At 40.8% G+C, this 17,490-nt stretch overlaps 2 protein-coding genes across 4 annotated transcripts in view; one reads left to right on the top strand and one right to left on the bottom strand.

Moving 5' to 3' along the window:
- pxdc1b (PX domain containing 1b) overlaps positions 1–17,056 on the bottom strand; it is a 50,664-nt gene extending 33,608 nt beyond the window's left edge. Inside the window, exons 1-3 of one of the 3 annotated variants that reach the window (XM_061965252.2) lie at positions 16,707–17,056; positions 15,519–15,568; positions 15,316–15,436 (exon numbers count right to left, since the gene is read on the bottom strand). In XM_061965252.2, coding sequence (XP_061821236.1) covers positions 15,316–15,365 — 50 coding nt within the window. In that variant the 5' untranslated portion in view covers positions 15,366–15,436; positions 15,519–15,568; positions 16,707–17,056. The remainder of the gene's footprint in view (positions 1–15,315; positions 15,437–15,518; positions 15,569–16,706) is intronic. The other 2 variants (XM_061965251.2, XM_061965254.2) reach the window with 2 other exon arrangements.
- On the top strand, positions 1,995–15,069 carry prpf4bb (pre-mRNA processing factor 4Bb). Its single transcript, XM_061965250.1, has 16 exons — positions 1,995–2,120; positions 2,861–2,939; positions 3,652–4,790; positions 4,872–5,033; positions 5,109–5,267; positions 5,355–5,436; positions 9,004–9,205; positions 9,503–9,576; positions 10,438–10,528; positions 10,710–10,857; positions 11,015–11,152; positions 11,243–11,396; positions 11,468–11,582; positions 11,659–11,810; positions 11,907–11,993; positions 14,215–15,069. Exons 1-16 carry the CDS (start codon positions 2,062–2,064, stop codon positions 14,416–14,418), a joined length of 3,045 nt encoding a protein of 1,014 aa, XP_061821234.1. The 5' UTR covers positions 1,995–2,061; the 3' UTR covers positions 14,419–15,069.
- Positions 17,057–17,490: the final 434 nt, after the last annotated feature.

The following is a 17,490-nucleotide window of genomic DNA, read 5'->3' as shown; positions in this document are numbered from 1 at the left end:
ACCCCTTGCTCCTGATGGCTGCTGGTTAGCGCCTTGCATGGCAGCTCCCGCCATCAGTGTGTGAATGTGTGTGTGAATGGGTGAATGTGGAAATACTGTCAAAGCGCTTTGAGTACCTTGAAGGTAGAAAAGCGCTATACAACAAGTATAACCCATAACCCATAACATAACTTTATTGAATGTATTTATATCATTATTTGGTGCAGCCGGGCCGGAGCAGGAGGGGATAGAAAGAGAAAAAAAGGAAGACAGAGGGGGAAATTGTGGGGACAGGAGGGGGATAAGACAGAGAGACAACAACAACAGCAAACACAACAATAACAACAACAACAACAACAGAACAGCATCAGCGAATAGGATATGTACAAATATGATGGTAGAAGTGATAGCAAAGAAGCAGTTAGTGAAATAAATATTAATAACAAAGAAATGACAATGAACCTTATTACACAACAAATGGAGCAATACAAGTACCAATAGAAATAGCACTATTGATAATGAATAATAACAATAATTACCTCTATTATCAGCAATACAATTCATTTTAAATCACTGTATTTTGACAAACTTAAGACTCACTTTCGGTAAAATAAGACTGAAGCATTCGATCCAGTCTTAGAACCAGTCAATTAAGTGCTTTAGTCTTAATTGACTTGAAGTGGGTCTTGAGTTTTGCAGCAACAAATTTTTCTGACACAGAATTGTTCTGCACTGAATTTTTTACACCGATTTTTCCAGATAGAATCTTTATATACTGATCTTTTTTTTACACACTGGATGTTTACACAAATAATTATGTCTATTTGTGTTGGCCCTGCGATGAGGTGGCGACTTGTCCATGGATGGATGGATTTTAAATCACAGTATTTTATTTTAAGCACACAAATGTTGCTCACAAATTGGTATTCAATACATTTTTCTGAATAATTTCATGTAAAAACAATTCAGCTCACAAAATTGAAACGCAAAACATTAAGTTACATAAATTCAGTGTCCAAAGACACAAATTAACCTCCATACATTAATGCTGATGAACTTTCACTTGATTTTACTAGGAATATTGGTTTGTCATTTTGCCTTAACCAGCTGGTCTCCGGCTGGTCAGAGTTAAAAAAAAACCCATTGGAAATATTGTACAAACAAGCAATTAAGGTTATGGATAAAACACCCAGGCACTATCATCACTGTGCCATTTTAAAAAATACAGTATTTTAGACTGGGACAGTCTTCATACATTTGCAGACTTAAAAGTGACCTATAAAGTACTGCATGAATTGGCTCCAGATCCTCTGGCAGAGTTCATCAGCCAAAGAAAGAGCCGTGAGCGCGTCACTCGAGGCTCTGTCAGAGGTGACTGTTATATTCCTCTGCACAGGAGCACTTTCAGTAAGTCGGCCTGGTCAGTAAGGAGCGCAAATGTGTGGAGCCCAGTACCTGAGGAGGTTAAACTGGTCACAACTTACAAGGCCTTCACAAAAAAATTGAATATGTGGCTTATCAATGCCTACAGCTGCCAGCACTAAAAGATGAGCCTGTTTTGATGCTAAGATAAATGTTATGATGTGATGTTGTATTTTATTTTTTATCATATTGTATATGTATGGTGTGCTTTTTTTTCTTATTCTCTCTCTTTCTTTTCTTTTTCTTTTAAATTGTAATTGTACTGGCTTTTTTACATCGTGGCCAGGGGACTACAGATGAAAACTAGCCTTCTGGCTAATTCTGGCTTTTTTAACCATGTGTTGTCATGTCTTTTATGAAATTGCATTGTCCCCTTTGAAATAAACTAATGTAATCTAATCTAGTCATTTTTGCAAACTGCACATTCTTGTATAGGGCCCACAATATCACACATAAATGTACATATAGGTCCTTTTTTTCGAAGTATACCAGTGTGGCCCGTGCGGCGATGTAAGGTGCACGAACGCCCCCTCCTGGAGAATTAGGAGAGTTGATATATGTTCGTGTCATGCGGTGCGCCGCCTGTGCGAGAGGAGGCGGTCTAGTGAGGAATCACTGTTTATTGGCAAAGAAGAAGAAGGGCTTGCTCGGTTGAGGAAAATGGCCGATGTAGAGATGGATATCACGGCGAGTCGAATGAATAATTTCAACGAGCACATGTGAGTATTTTACCTTCGCGTTTATTGCAGAGGAGCATATTTAAGATTTTTAACTTAATTACCCAGCAATTTTATCGTTTGCTCGCCAGCAGTGGTTGGCTAACACTGTTGCCAGGAATCGGCAATGATCTTAGCTTAGCTCAGCTAACATTTTTAAGTTTTGCTAAACGCAAAATAGATATTTGTATGTAAATGCGTTTCCATGTTGCATATTCTTATACAGTATTTGTGTTATGTAACGTTCACAAATCTCATTTTGACTAACGTATTTGGTGTAGTCATGCCTCTGATGGCTAGGATGGGTTAGCATGTGGGAGCTAATGCTTGAACCCCATTTTGACTTAGGTGCCTAATAAAGTGGCTACCTTTCATTAGAGACTGCAAATTAATGAGCACATCAACACCAGAGCACATGTATGCGCAGTTGTAAATCGTTTTTTTATATATATTTATGGTCTTTTTGACTAATCCTCATTACTTATTTAATTAAAACTCCGCGTCTTTCGTAACCGCAGTAAAGTATACCGAAATCAAACCACTAGCAAGGAAATCCACTAGGTTTTAGCGACTAGTCTGAAAGTGAATGCTAATAAATGTATTATTGAACCCAATTGTCAAACGTCAGTCGCCAAAAAAAGGTTAGATGTTTGTTGTTCTATTCACTGCACAGTATTGTTTTGGTTGCCATTGGTTACGGGTCTGCGCTTTATATACATCCATTTGTTTTCTGAATTGAACAGGAAACAGGAGATGGAAAGCCAAGAGAGAAGTGCTAATGAAGACAGTGGAGATGTGTCTGAAGAGGAGGGGGAAGAAGAGGTAAAGGGCTAATATGATTTTTTTTCTACATTTAAAACACTTCCTTGTAATGATGATTCCTTTGTCAAAATTTTGTATAGATTGTTCTACAAACCGTTTAAGTCACTGTCTGACAGTCTCCTTAATGGGCGGCCTTATTTACGTGCCGCTGTATTAGACAGCGTCTTCTCCCAGTCATTAATGTTGTATTTTTTAGTGCTTCCATAGCATGTCTGCTGATAAATTAAGTTTGAACTATACACTACTTTGTATTAGAAAAGACAACTGCAGAGGATACATGTCCATGTACGAGCCATTCTGCCCCACAACAAGAGGATAGCGAAAAAGGAGCTTATTGACTCTACATCGTTGGACTACAATTGCGGACTCGTGCAAAGCACTTTGGGTAAATTTATAACATGGATAGTCCGCTGACGTCACACTTTGGAAAAACGTCACCAAATTGGACTAATTGAAAAAAAGCTAATTTGCCCTAAGTATGAAGGAAGGCAAAATTGTTTTATAAATATCTCCGCAATGCCTCACCGGTTTCAACATTTTCGTGACATATGCAGATCCCAAATACACAACAGCGGGTACCAATAGATAGAACGTTTTGCATATTAGGGCCTCTAAGTTGTATCCTGTGTCCATTATTTAAAAGTTGTGTTAAATTGCATTTAAACAATTACAAGTTAAGAGTGGTAGTTGATCTATGTTCGTCTCTTCCTAGGATGAGGCCGAGACTAACGGCGAGAAGCCACAGGAGGGCCCCAAACATCACAGCAGTGGCGGCAAACACAAGAGGAAAAAACACAAACATCGCAGTAAGCACAAAAAACACAAGCACGCTTCAGACGAGGACAAGGACCGCAAACGCAAGCATCGCCACAAACACAGGAAACACAAGCGTAATAAGGAGGGTGCCTCTCCCTCCGCGGCTGCCATCTTCGCCTCCTCTGGCCAAAAGAAAGGCGACTCCTCCCCTTCCTCGGGCAACCCGAGTCTGGATGACCGGGCTGTGCTGGAAGACCTGGAGAAGCAGAGGGCCATGATCAAAGCCGAGCTGGACAGCCAGCTGATGGAGGGCAAGGTCCAGTCAGGAATGGGCCTCATCTTGCAGGGTTATAACTCCGGATCAGAAGAAGATGGAGATCGGGTCAGAAACGGGGAACAGCGCCAGCGAGGCAGCTTGGGGAAAGCCATATCTCCCCGGGGAGTGGGAAGTGGTAAAGCTAGAAGGGAATCGACAGAGGCCAGTAAGACTGCCTCCAAGCGCCATAGTCCAAACAAGGCCACGGTCCGGCCTGTAAAAGAGTCCAAACAGGATAAGGTGAGCAAAAGCAGCAAGGAGAAAGACATCAGCGCCAAAGACCGAGGGCGTGGAAGGAGTGCTTCAAAAGAGAGAAAACATTCAGAAAGCACTGATAGGTCCAAGGAGAGAAGTAGGAAGTCTCCTTCCCCACCCAGCTGGAGAGCAGAGCAGAAAATTAGTCGCTCTGAGAAACGTCCCTCACCGCATCGGGACGAGCGGCCGGTCCAGGAAAAAGCGAGGCCGCGGTCCAAATCACCTGGACGTGAGCGGCCGAGTCGCTCCGACACCGACAAAAGACCGACTAAGTCTCCGTCAAAAGATGCATCGTCTGGGAAGGAGAATCGCTCGCCGCACAGAATGCCGGCTCCCAGCCCTGTAAAAAAGCGTAGCCCCTCCCCTCGCCATAGAGATTCCCGCCATGCCTCGGCCGGCGCTGCAGATCGCATGAAGCAGAGCCACTCCCCCGTCCCTAGGGCCAGGTCGCCGCCGAGGAGAGGACGTAGCCGTTCACCGGACGTCAGGAGGAGGGACGCTGAGAGGCAGGAGTCGCCGCTCAGGTTCGTGAAAAAATTTCCTTTACGTCACTTTGCCTCGCTGTCATGTTTCATCGTTTGACTCCTGCTTTGACGCTCACACAGGAAGCGACTGCGACCAGAAGGCGGGCCAGGGCGAGACAACAGTCCCAAGTTGCCCATGCGCCGCAGGATAAGTCGCTCGCCCCTAAGACGACGTTCTCCATCCCCCCGTCGACCCTCCCGCTCGTCCCCTCGCAGACGGAGCAGGTCTCCACTGAGACACCGGTGCTGTCACTCAGCCAGACTCATGTTGGAAGATTGCCGTGACGTCATTAACAACGCTCCCTCCTTGAACATCAGGTCCGGAGACAGAGATCGCTACGGGAGACTCCGACAGTACCGACGCTCCATGTCACGCGATCGTGAGAGGAGGCGGCGTCGCAGCAGAGATGAAGACAAGTTCAAGGGAAGCCTCTCAGAGGGCATGAAGGTCGACCAGGAGTCCTCAGGAGAAGACGTGTGCGTTAAAACATCTCTAAATCTACAGTTTACCACGTTTTGGCTCGTTGGCATATGAAATACTAATGCTTATATTTTTATTTGCAGGTTAGATGATTTCGATGGAGAGGAGATCGATGAAGAGGCTTTGATTGAGCAGCGCAGACAGCAGCGAATGGCCATTGTACAGGTCAGTTACACAAACCATGGATGTTTTTTAGCGAGGGCTGCATGCAGAACAATTGAGGTTTGCATTTTGTACATTAAAGATACTCAAAACAATACAATAAAGGTCAATCAATATATGTTAAACTATCTAAACAAAACACCCACATTCTAGCTTTGTGTTAATTAGTGCAATATCTAACCCCCTTAAGATATTTTCTTTTCTTTCTGTTATTCTTTACTAATCTTATTCTGTCAGCTGAACCCTTTTTAAAGGGCTCTGACACTTAAATGTACTATAACTTGCAAAATTTGAACACATTTTAGGGTTTCCTCAAGATTGCCACTATATACGTGGGGTTGTGGCTAGGGTCGTGGTCAATATGACATTGATGACATGATCATTTTGATTTGCAATGATGCATATATTTTCTTGAAAAAGGCTAAACAAATATGTTGTGTATGTATACCAAAATATTAGTGTTAGGTTATTAATATTACCATTAATATTATTATTAACATGTTTTTCCTATATAATAAGAATAACAATCAGCTTTAACTCAAGGAATTTAACTTGGTAGGCCGTGCTCTTTGTTCGATGCACTTTCAATTGTTGCTGCTTATTGCAAAAGGTAACACAGGCTACACTTTATTCTACCTTGCCTGAATGTTGCAAGTTAATTTGCCAAATATGTAGACAGTGTTTTGTTGATATTCTTCACAATGAAGTCACTGTAAAACTAACCACACTAAAGAAAGCACATTACAAATACACATGAAGTGCACATACATGTAGTAATCACATTGTATTAAAAATATAATTTGGAATAAACTGTAAAAAGCAATACAATTATGCAGGATGAAGGTTGAGCTCTGATGCCACTAGCTTAATGCTAACAACGTACAATGGACTCGCTCATAGACAATCTAACTCAAATTAGCATGGCCAATCGCAGGCACATATAGTGTATATAAACAATCTTTCACATTCATATCTATGGACAATTTGCAGTCTCCATTGAACCCAACATGAATATTTTTGGAATGTCGGAGGAAATGGGGTGCCCAAAGAAAACCAGACGCACGGGGAAATGTGCACACTTCACACTGAGACATCCAAACGGAGGTTCAAAGACGCAACACGGCATAAAGTTAGATGTTATTGTCGGTAGTAGTGTCAAAAGATTTAGGGCAATTATCACTGGCTTGCACAAGAAATGCATTAGATAGCTTAAAATACCTTTCTCTTCAACTTTCTCTCCTTGTTTTTGGTGGGTTGTCAATTTATTTAAGTGCGCGACCAGTTGATGCGCTTCTGACAGGCGATATAGATTTTTTTGTTTGTTTTCTTTTTCAAAATAAAGCAATGAGAAATGTTTTTATATTTGAGCTGTTTTTCAAATGTATTACAGCCAACAGTATGTAAATATACTATATACAGTACACCCATTCATACAATATCAATTGAATTTGTTTTCCCGTTTTCCAAAAAAATTAACAAAAATATTTTGAAGGTGTGGCAGCGTTAATCTTGCCATGGCGTTGCGCCACAGTTGTTTACATGTAGGGGAACCCCTGCATTTGTATCATTTTAGTTTTCCAGTCCCATTAAATAAATGTGACAGCCTTGCTTTTATCCGTCCCTCCAGGTTTTTTTTACGCTATTTATGTCGTCGTTGCAGCTTAAGAAACCTGAATTTGTTGCAGCGTTTTCAAAAAGTTCAGCGAAAGGCAGTAGGGATGTAACAATATGAAAATTGCTTATCACAGTTATTGTGACCAAAATGATCATGGTATTGTTGAATATACTCAAAAATTACTTATCACACACTGAAATCTGTCAACTAAGTTGTATTTAAAATAAAAACACAATATACTTTCCTTGGCAGAAGAAATGTGCCTTAAGTGAGTTTGGACAAAGTTAAACACAAATTTGAGAGTCAAGTTTTCCTTATTGAAACTTTTTCTTAACATGGGTAATTATTTTGAAATGGTACAGTTTCATGTGTAGATGCACATAAAACATATTAAAGGGTCATGTATTTTTTCCCCTACATAACATGCAATGATTCTCTGGTAAAAAAAAAAAATCTTGCATAGGTTGTTTTACAGACCATCTACAAGCTGCTTTCTGACCGTCTCTTCAGGATGCACCGTTTTGTAGGCAGTCCTTTTTTTACGTGCCTCCACTTCGACTGTGTCTTCTCCCTGTTAGCCATGTTGTAGTTTTTAGCACTTGCATATGGAGTCTACTGACAGATATAAGTTAGAACAATACGCTACTTGGTAATATAAAATATGTGCAAAGTGGATTGCGTCTGTTAAGTGAGCAGAATAAGGTGTTCAATCCATTTAGCGTCTGTCTTCATTAATATGCCAAATATATGCTGATCATCAAAACGTCCACTACATGGGAGAAGATGCAAATATAATTATTTAGCACGCGCAATGTAAATAACACTCATCGCTGTTTTGCGAGCACTATTTTACATTTTATTTAGCACATGTCAGAAGGACGTGCAAACTGACAGTTCCACACATGGCTGCAGGATCAGTACTGGCACTGCAAAGACAGACCATGGGCAGAGAAGAATCCTCAGCCTGTGTGGCTATCAACATTTTGGACGGTAGAAATAAAAGATATTAGACATACCATCCATTCAGCTACATAATTTTATAGCTGCTAAACGACTTAAGGGGCTTAGCTGATGTGTTTTTTAATGTTGTTTTTTTTTTCACTTATAATATACAGTACATTAGTAGGATACTTCTTGAACAAAAACTTCTTGAAGTATGCACTTTTGCGGAGTAAGTACCCCCGCGACCCTGAAAGGGACAAGCGGTAGAAAATGGATGGATGGAAGTGCAGTCTCTTTCCCATGCACCTTCAGCAGTAAAGAAAAAAAAGGTGTGTCAATGTAGATGCACTGCTTCTAAAATGCCTATAGAAAGTGGTAGATGTCTTCTGCTTGTTTGAAAACATAACAAAACGCCACAGGTAGGAGTGAGATAACATGAATGTGCAGTAAATGAGAGCGTCTCTGGTGATGCCCTGCATCGTACACGCAAAATCGTCATTTCAAAAAGGCGGTCTGCACCACTTTTCAACTGCATACACAGTGTTAGTAAATCACAAGCAACACGCCCACTAATAGTACACAATTTTATTGTTTTCATACGCTAATTACCACGGGGTGTTTGGATCTTAGTAATTCGGGCCATTTAGTCTTGAGTCGTTGTTTCTTCCATTTTAAATACTTTTTAGTGTGTAAGCTAAGAGTGGGGCTGTGTGCATGGAGAAGTGACACACAGAGCTCTGCAGCGAACAGAGTGTACAATGACACTTACACGTCAATCACTTGTCCATTCAGTTATGGTTATGGTTTTAAGTTTATTTTGAACGTACTATACAGATGTCTGAATATTTTGCTGTAGTCTGATGAACTTTGGATGGATTTATTTTAGGAGCAAAATGCAAATTAAGGGTTTAAAATCTGTATTCGTACGTGTGCTCCTTTTTTTTTTTTTTTATACTCGCAAGACCTATTGTGAGCGCAAACTAACAATTCAAGTCAAACTGTCCTCCACACAGAAATACAAAGTGTTGAACGATGACAGCAACATGGCGTCGGAGCCCAACAGCCCGCAGAGCAGCACCCGCAGCCGCTCGCCGTCGCCTGACGACATCCTGGAGCGAGTCGCCGCCGACGTCAAAGAGTATGAACGCGAGAACCTCAACACCTTCGAGGCCAACATCAAGGCCAAGCACAACCTGATCGCCCAGGAGAAAGACGGTAATGTAGCAACATGCTTCTCGTCTGTGAGCGCTTAAAGCCAAAGTGAAACTGAATGAACCGTTTCATGAATGCGTAGAGAAGAAAGTACTTTTCAAGTGCAGGTCTTGATGCCTGTTTTCAGTGTAATAGTCTCTCTGTCATGTGTTCATTCAGTTGCTGGCTTGTTATCCAAAGCCTGGCTGTGTGTGTCTGCCCCTGCAGCATGTTTTGATCTCAGCACAGTATGTCAACACATGGAGCAGATATTTTGTTTTACTACCAGACGCTCACCTCTCTCGCTTGGTGTCGTTGCAGCGGCCAACCCAAAGAAGCCATCGGCGCCCGACATGTTCACAGAGTCGGACGACATGTTTGCAGCTGACTTTGATGTGAGTATGCAGTTGGAATAATTATTATAACCGTATTTTCCAGGCTATAGAGCGCACCGGTTCTTTAGCCGCACCCACCAAATTTTAGAAGACAACATTCTTACATACATTGGCCACATCAGACTATAAGCTGTGGATGCATGCTGGTACAAAAGGGAATGTTTATTTACACCCCTTAATTGTTTCTAAACGTTGCCTGTCAAACGGCAGTAAAACGGCTGATCAAACAAAATAGAAGTCATCGCCATCAGAATCAGAACCATGGATCCACTAGCTGCGGAAGCTAGCTCTCCAATCAGTTAAACAGACTAAATAACTCCACGGTGACGTTTTGGTGAATATACGAAACTAAAACAATACAACAAGCATGCCATTGTAAATTAATAATACTAACAGACACTTGTATACGTGTTAGCATATTTGCTAATGCTAACGACGCTTGCTTGACACAGACATCAAACATGGGAGGGTTTAGTAAGTATAAATAGTTTCAGTTATATTGTAAAACTTTAACGTTTCCTGGAGTAATGAAGAATCCTTTTTAAGCAGAAACACTATGGGCAGTTTTACTTCCAGTTCAAGGCATTAAACAGGAAGTACATTTTCAACCTGCAGCACCTGCAGTGAGTGAACTTGTCCAAAAGCTGGCGCCATAGCACAAACAATACACCTTTTCAGTGTCTGTCGGCGTTCTATGAAAATTGTGTTGAATACAAAACATACTGGCTGTTAATGATGAAAAATACATAAATTTGCCGCAGTTTTATAAGCTGTGGGGTTTAAAGCGTTGGAAAAAAGTACGGTAATATTAATAGTATAAATGCAATTGTGAGCTAAACCAAATGTATTTTTAATGCGCAGGGTGCTAGGATGAGAGCAGCTGGAGTCGGGAAGGACTTCAAGGAGAATCCAAACCTCAGGGACAACTGGACCGATGCAGAGGGTTACTACAGTAAGTGAATGTGTGTATAAGTGTGTACAGTAGAATCACTTTGATGTAAGAAAACAGCATTACAATGTTCCATCCATCCATTTTTTACCACTTGTCGCGGGGGGTGCTGGAGCCTATCTCAGCTACATTTGGGCGGTACCGCTCTCTCAATAACAAGAAAACAATAACTTTGTTTTTGAAGGGGTGAATATTGGCGAAACGCTGGACAAGCGCTACGACGTTTACGGCTACACGGGCCAGGGGGTGTTCAGCAACGTGGTCCGAGCCAGGGACACTGCCAGGGCCGGCCAAGAGGTGGCAGTCAAGATCATCCGGAACAACGAACTCATGTGAGTTGATGATTTTCTTTTTCTTCTATATTTTATGCATTTTCTTTTCAGTTCAACATGGTCACAACCAAGTAAAAAAACAGAAGTCTGAGCAGTTTGATTATGTTCATTGAACATTGAACAACAAATGTGAGTTTGTTGTGTTTTTGTTCTTCAGGCAGAAAACAGGTTTGAAAGAGCTGGAATTCCTCAAGAAGCTGAACGACGCCGACCCTGATGACAAGTTCCACTGTCTGCGTCTCTTCAGACATTTCTACCACAAGCAGCATCTCTGTCTGGTCTTTGAGCCGCTCAGGTACCACAGAAGAAGAGCATGAAGACGATGACTCTTCCTCACTTTCCTCCTCTATGACAAGTGAAAGTGTGGTGTTGTGTTGTCTGGCAGCATGAACCTGCGAGAGGTGCTGAAGAAGTACGGCAAAGACGTGGGACTGCACATCAAGGCTGTGCGCTCCTACAGTCAGCAGCTCTTCTTGGCCTTGAAGCTGCTGAAGAGATGCAACATCCTGCATGCTGACATCAAGCCTGACAACATCCTGGTACCCACCAGACAACCTCTTTTCCCGAGTCGTGACAGCTCATTAATTTAGCCGTCCTCTTTTCTCTGCAGGTGAACGAGTCGAAGACCATCTTGAAGCTGTGCGATTTTGGGTCGGCATCGCACGTCGCCGACAACGACATCACTCCATATCTGGTCAGCAGATTCTACAGAGCTCCAGAGATCAGTAAGCGTTTTCCTTCCCCCTTGTTGTAGTCGGAAAGCAACTTCTCTTCAGCCCGCTAACATCCCCTGGCTGTCAGTCATAGGCAAACCGTACGATTACGGCATCGACATGTGGTCGGTGGGCTGCACGCTGTACGAGCTCTACACGGGAAAAATCCTTTTGCCGGGATCCTCCAACAATCACATGATCAAACTGGCCATGGACGTCAAGGGCAAGATGCCAAACAAGGTAGACATTTTGCATCATCGCAAACCACACTTGTTTTGCCTTCTGCTTCCCCGCAAAGCTGCACGATGATGCAATCGTGTGCTGCTCTGCCCTCAGATGATCCGTAAAGGCGTCTTCAAAGACCAACACTTTGATCAGAATCTCAACTTCCTCTACATCGAAGTGGACAAAGTAACAGAGCGGGTAAGAGAGCCTGGCACACGTCTAAACTTTTCAAACTTTCCTCATCAAATAGGAGTAGAAGGAAATGCAACATTTCCTCCCATCTTGGGATGGGCAATGTAGCCTAAAATATACATTGCAACTTCTTGCAGTAACAATATATAATCACAATAAATTATTTGGTATATTAATGATAATAGAAGCATTTCGGAAGGTTATAAGGCTCCGAATAGGCTGCTGACGTATGCCGCAACATATTGCGTCATATTCGTTTTTGTATTATTTTGTCAAAGCTACTATTAATGTACTTGTTAATTTACTGTTAATATCTGGTTACTTTCTGCTGTAATGTGGTTATGTCTACACTTCTGGTAAAATATAAAACACTTATTATTCTATTGTTTAGTTAGTTTATTCGATACCAAGTAGTTGCCGTGGCAGTATTGGTCATACCAATGCTGATAATAAAAGTGTAACAATATCAAATTACATATTCAAATTAGTTCCTTATCCCCTTTTATTACATACAAAATAAGCACTACCGTATTTTCCGCACCATAAGGCGCCCTGGGTTATAAGCCGCGCCTTCAATGAACGGCATATTTCAAAACTTTGTCCACCTATAAGCCGCCCCGTGTTGTAAGCCGCATCTAACTGCGCTAAAGGAATGTCAAAAAAACAGTCAGATAGGTCAGTCAAACTTTAATAATACCGTATATTAAAAACCAGCGTTCTAACAATTCTGTTCACTCCCAAAATGTACGCAAATGTGCAATCACAAACATAGTAAAATTCAAAATTGTGCAGAGCAATAGCAACATAATGTTGCTCGAACGTTAATGTCACAACACACAAAATAAACATAACGCTCACTTTCTGAAGTTATTCTTCATTCATAAATCCCTCGAATTTTTCTCCTTCGGTGTCCGAATTGAAAAGTTGGGCGTATGTCGTCCGGCGCTGTCTCCCTGTCTTAGTGAAGGTGTGTTCGCCTTCGGTCATCCATTGTTCCCACGCAGTTAGCAGTCTAGCTTCGAATGCCCTGTTGACACCAATATCTAGCGGCTGGAGGTCTTTTGTCAATCCACCCGGAATGACGGCGAGTATTGAATTAAGCGTGTCTCTTAATGTGATGTTATGAGCTAGCAAATATAACAACTACACTACCCAGCATGCAACGATAGTGACGAGCATGCGCGGTAGCCCTGAGAAGCGTTGTATGCTGGCAGTTAGAATGTGGTTATGAGCACGCTGTGAGTAAACGTTGAGAACTCAGTTAACACGCCTCGTCTGCATTATTTATAATTAGACAGACAACACACTTAATAGGAGCCATTTTGGGGTCTTTACATAAACACACAAATGGAAATGAAACGTCACATATCCCAGCATGCACCGCGCGCTTCTTCTTCTTCCGGGGCGGGTGGTTGCTTACAGTAGAAGAAGAAGCGCTTCCTGTTCTATGGGGGCGGGTGCTTACCTTGGCGGTTGCTTGCGTAGAAGAAGAAGCGCTTCCTGTTCTACCGGGAAAAAAGATGGCGGCTGTTTACCGTAGTTGCGAGATCGAAACTTTATGAAAATGAATCGTAATATTAATCCATATATAAAGCGCACCGGGTTAAAAGCCGCACTGTCAGCTTTTGAGTAAATTTGTGGTTTTTAGGTGCGGCTAATAGTGCGGAAAATACGGTAATTAATTCCCTAAACAAGAGCAAGCAGTAATTGTACGTCTATCTTGTGTTTGTTGATTTAATAAAAAAAAAACGATAAAAAAAACCCGATACCGATCATTTCTGATATTACATTATAGCGCATTTATCGATATCGGACATCCCTAGTACTGACCATATACTGATACTATACTTGGTATCATTACTGTCAATCTTTGCATCAGTCAACTCACTACTGTTTACATTCAACATCTCTCGCTTAGTGGCGAGCTATGCTTGTTTTGTATCCTCCCACGTGTAGTGTTGAATGTTGATCTATTTTCTGTGCTCCAGTGATAATGCTACATGGAAGAAACTTTATTTCCGCCATGGTGGGCAGGATTAATGATTTAGAAGTTTTACCATGGAGGGACATTAGCCGCTAGCAAGGACGCTACATTGTGTTGAAGAAGTCTTCCTTCGCTTGTCGCTGTCATGTGCAGCACACACCTGGAATGTGTCATCAACATGCATTATCACGATTGTATTAAAAGCTAAATGTATATTATTTATATCGCAAAACCCTGTCACAGGAAAAGGTGACAGTGATGAGCACCATCAACCCCACCAAAGACCTGTTGTCCGACATGATTGGCGGCCAGCGTCTGCCGGAGGACCAGAGGAAGAAGGTGATGCAGCTCAAGGACCTGCTGGACGGCACATTGATGCTGGACCCGGCCAAGCGCATCAGCATCAACCAGGCACTGCAGCACCCCTTCATCCAGGAGAAGATCTGACCAGCCCACCCTTCCCCTTTTTATGGAGACCAACCACTAAAAGCAGCTCTCACAGGAACCCAGACTTTCAGAATGTTTTTTTCTGTTCTCCATGTATCGCTGTGTGGCCTCATCATTGTTTTATTGTAAATATGAAATGGTAGCCCATCTTAAAAAATGTTGTTTTTTTTAAAGGCCTGACCATTGTAAACTTGCATTCACACATGGATACAGTCATAGTTTAATTTAAGTGGCATTGGGAGTGGTTGAAAAGAAGATTGCTGTAAATACTGTAAGTCTCCAGCAGTGTTTTTATTATTTTCCCCAATGACAAGTCATTGTGCGGCAATGCATGCTCTCATGTGGTGTCCAAATCTTTCTTTTCTTTTTTTTCTTTCTAAATCCTCATCTCTCAGCACTGGCTCCTGGTTTTGGCTCTTGAGGCTTGCAGATTTAAGTGCCTCCTGCTTGGCCACACCCCTTTTCCTGTATATAGTCCCTCATTAATGTCTCATGGACGATGCTTTAGTTTTCCAGCCACTTCCCTCCCAACAGGCGGTTCAACCCAAACTTGTGATTTCAATGAAGACTACAGTAGTACAGAGAGAGAGATTGAGCGCACCCTCAGTATAAGACGAATTTTAGTAATAAAACTGTTTCCTATTATAAATACCTTCTGTCTTTATTTTATACACACACAATGTGACATAACATTTATCACAGCTTGATGAGGACTTTCATTGTATCTAAGAAAGACCATAAGAGGGCGCTCTATGCATGTCCTGTCAAAAGTTACTCAGTATCATAAAAATGCACTCCAGGCCCATGTCTCAAGAGCGTTTTAAAAATGGCATTGCATGTGCATTTTACACGGCAGAGCTTTGAAATACAAAAAAAGTCATGTGAGCAACAGCAAACCTTTTAAACGGGCTCCAAGATGCCGTCTTTTTGTAGACGTCCCTCGCCATCCATCCATAAATGTTCTCGGTTGGATGGAAGCTGTTCCAAAAGACTGATGTTTGTGAATTCCATTATTGTACTGTTGAAAAATGTAATTACCGCTGCAACATCTTCCCAAAGATGCTGCACAACCATTGAAGGAGAAAGCACCACCACCATACCTGGAGAAAACATCAGTGGTGTCCAAACTTCTTCCACTGAGGGCCGTACACTGAAAATTCAAAGGATGTGGGGGACCACTTTAATCACATTTTGGAATTTGGATTAATCATGATTAATCACAGGTGATTACACGCTTGCATTACCAAAATTTGTTGAAGAAAATACCCCAATATTTTTACACAAATGCAATTTTATTTTACTTGAATGTACATAGGTCATTTATTTCCAAAAAAAAACTTGGCAACAGTTTTATCAGGATATATTTTGGAGTGAAGTTTATCAGTGGGCACACCAGTCGTAGTATTCTCACTCCTTTATGTACTGACGTATACATTGACCTCATCACTGACCATATAGCAATTGAGGTAAGGAGTTTGTATGGTCAAAATAAATTGCATGATTAATTAAGTTAGTTCATGATTAAGGCAATACTTTTTGGGATTAATCACACAAGTTAACTCATTAATTTTGACAGCACTAATATATACATAAAGACACTATTGATTTAATATTAGTTATTAGTATATCAGCATTTCAGTTTTTCTCATTACATTGTGCCTTTTAGCTAATTTCCCCCCATTTTTACTGGTTTTTGTTTTGTTTTATTGTATTTTTTTTTATATTAAAAAATAATTAACAGCGGATTACACTTTTGAGACCCCTCGTTCAATCAATTCAAATTGACGTGTCTTAACTACAGCTCAACAATCACATCCAAAAACAGAAAGCTGTTTTTTGCACAGATTATGGCTTTTAAATGATGTGGTCTTAAACTTTGATTGGCATGTTTGAGTTTAAATGCAGTTTTATACTTCGGGGCAAAACGCCAAATTATTTGAATGAGAGCCAGTAATAATTCTTGCTTATTTTTAAATGTAGTTTTGCACAGTCGGTTTTATTTTTGCACAAACAATTGTATGTGATATTAAGAGGTAATAATTGTATTATTTTTGATAATGGCACATTGTTCAACATTGCTGAAAGTTGTTAAATTGTCCAGAAATAAGTGTGTTGATAAACACTCATATTTTTATGAGTATAAACATACAAATAAAAGGAACAACGAGGCCCTCTCAGAAATTAAGTACACACTAAGTGTACATAGTACAGTATACTTGTTGAAGTTTAAGTGTGTAAGTGCGCCATTTGGAGCACAGAAAGACTTAATGGGTGTGTGTGGAACTCACCTGTTGTTCGCTCTCATCGGCCCCAGAAACTCCACCGTGGTGCAAAAACGTATTGTGAATAAAAACCTAAAATACAAACTTTATCGAACTTTGTGTTGGCGGGCGAGTTAAAGCTGTCCACTTATTTTCCCCGGTAAAAACACAAACATTACGCTAGCAATTAAGCTAGCAGGTCGTCTCCTAAAACTATTCGCACCCACTCCAAGGGCTAAATGTTCTGTTTCTACAATTTCTTTGAACATGTTAACCTTAAATTCAACAACATTTCAGATGAAACAGTTACTTATATGAAAAAAACACTTTTCTCAACACCACTTACGTCCTCCTATAAAAGCACGGTGACCGCGCCCACTACTCTTCTTTGAATTAATACTCTTGTATGTTATCAGAGCAGCGCCTCCTAGTGTCTATATAAAATACTCATCATAGGAGCGTACATGTATGACAAACGTGTTATGTTTTAGTAAAAACATAAAATAAAATAAAGACCGCAACAATTGAAAATGATATCCATTTTTTTTATTAAAACCATACAAACATTTTTAGTTAGATAGAAAAGAACCAAGTGGCTCCTCTGAGAGTCACTGCTGTTTTTGGCCCCAATAAGTTTGTACCCACTTTTGTCCTCGGCTAAAACCTACTAAGTGTCATGTATGGATGTGTGTGTGTGTGTGTGTATATATATATATATATATATATATATATATATATATATATATATATATATATATATATAGCGCATATAAAAAATAAATAAATATATATATATATATATATATATATA

Source organism: Nerophis lumbriciformis, linkage group LG07, assembly GCF_033978685.3.
Source record: "Nerophis lumbriciformis linkage group LG07, RoL_Nlum_v2.1, whole genome shotgun sequence".
Lineage (NCBI taxonomy): Eukaryota > Metazoa > Chordata > Actinopteri > Syngnathiformes > Syngnathidae > Nerophis > Nerophis lumbriciformis.
The sequence above is the reverse complement of the archived record's forward strand: the minus strand, read 5'-3'. Positions and strand labels throughout refer to the sequence as shown.